The sequence below is a fragment of the Pygoscelis adeliae genome, unplaced genomic scaffold, assembly GCF_000699105.1.
Source record: "Pygoscelis adeliae isolate BGI_AS28 unplaced genomic scaffold, ASM69910v1 Scaffold591, whole genome shotgun sequence".
NCBI lineage: Eukaryota > Metazoa > Chordata > Aves > Sphenisciformes > Spheniscidae > Pygoscelis > Pygoscelis adeliae.
Window position 1 is genome coordinate 155,328 of NW_008824069.1, and position 760 is coordinate 156,087.

At 60.4% G+C, this 760-nt stretch overlaps 1 protein-coding gene across 2 annotated transcripts in view; it reads left to right on the forward strand.

Moving 5' to 3' along the window:
- Positions 1-626, forward strand: part of NDUFA4L2 (NADH dehydrogenase (ubiquinone) 1 alpha subcomplex, 4-like 2) — a 6,729-nt gene extending 6,103 nt beyond the window's left edge. Inside the window, exons 3-4 of one of the 2 annotated variants that reach the window (XM_009334163.1) lie at positions 56-116; positions 369-626. In XM_009334163.1, the coding sequence (XP_009332438.1) occupies positions 56-116; positions 369-425 (118 nt within the window). In that variant the 3' untranslated portion in view covers positions 426-626. The remainder of the gene's footprint in view (positions 1-55; positions 117-368) is intronic. The other variant, XM_009334162.1, reaches the window with a different exon arrangement.
- Positions 627-760: the final 134 nt, after the last annotated feature.

Genomic DNA, 760 nt, shown 5'->3' on the forward strand with positions numbered 1-760 from the left:
GGCCTGTCTCCCCCACCCTCCTTACAGGTTCTGATGGCCCTATCACCCCTTGCAGCTGGGATCGAAAAAATAACCCTGAACCCTGGAATAAGCTGAGCCCCACGGACCAGTATAAAGTGAGCATTGGGTGAACTTGGGGCCTGGCACTCTGGGGCGGGGGAATGGCCATGTTTAGGGTAAGACATCACGGTTTCCTCGGGGAAGGGGAAGAGGCGGCGTCAGCCCTGGGGCAGAAGTGCATGAGCCCTCCAGCTCCTTGTGCTCAAAGTTGGGAAGGGGCGCGCTGTCACCCAACTCCACAGCCAAGGCCAGACTTCAGTGACAGCCGTGGGGGACACAACCCCCTCTCAGGTTCCTCCCTTCTCCAGTTTCTGGCAGTTTCCACTGACTACAAGAGCCTCAAGAAGGACCGTCCCAATTTCTGAGCTGCCCGGGGAATGTACTGCCGTGCTGGGGCAGGGGAGAGCACGCCCACTCCCCTGGCAGCACTGCTGCAGCCCCCACCAGCCCTCCCAGCTCTCGCCTGCCCCATGGCTCTGCGACAGGTCACCGCGCACACAGGCCTGACTGCTTTCTCAGCACCCCCAAACCGCGGGGCTGCACCCCTCCCACAATAAACTACATCACTCTAGGAGCAATACCAGCGCTCCTGCGCCCTCCTGCCCTGCTCGCCATCACGTCTCGTCGCCTGCATTAAACTTGTAGGACAGTAATAAATTATTGGGGGGGGGGGGGGGGGCACGCAAAAGAGTGTGGACAG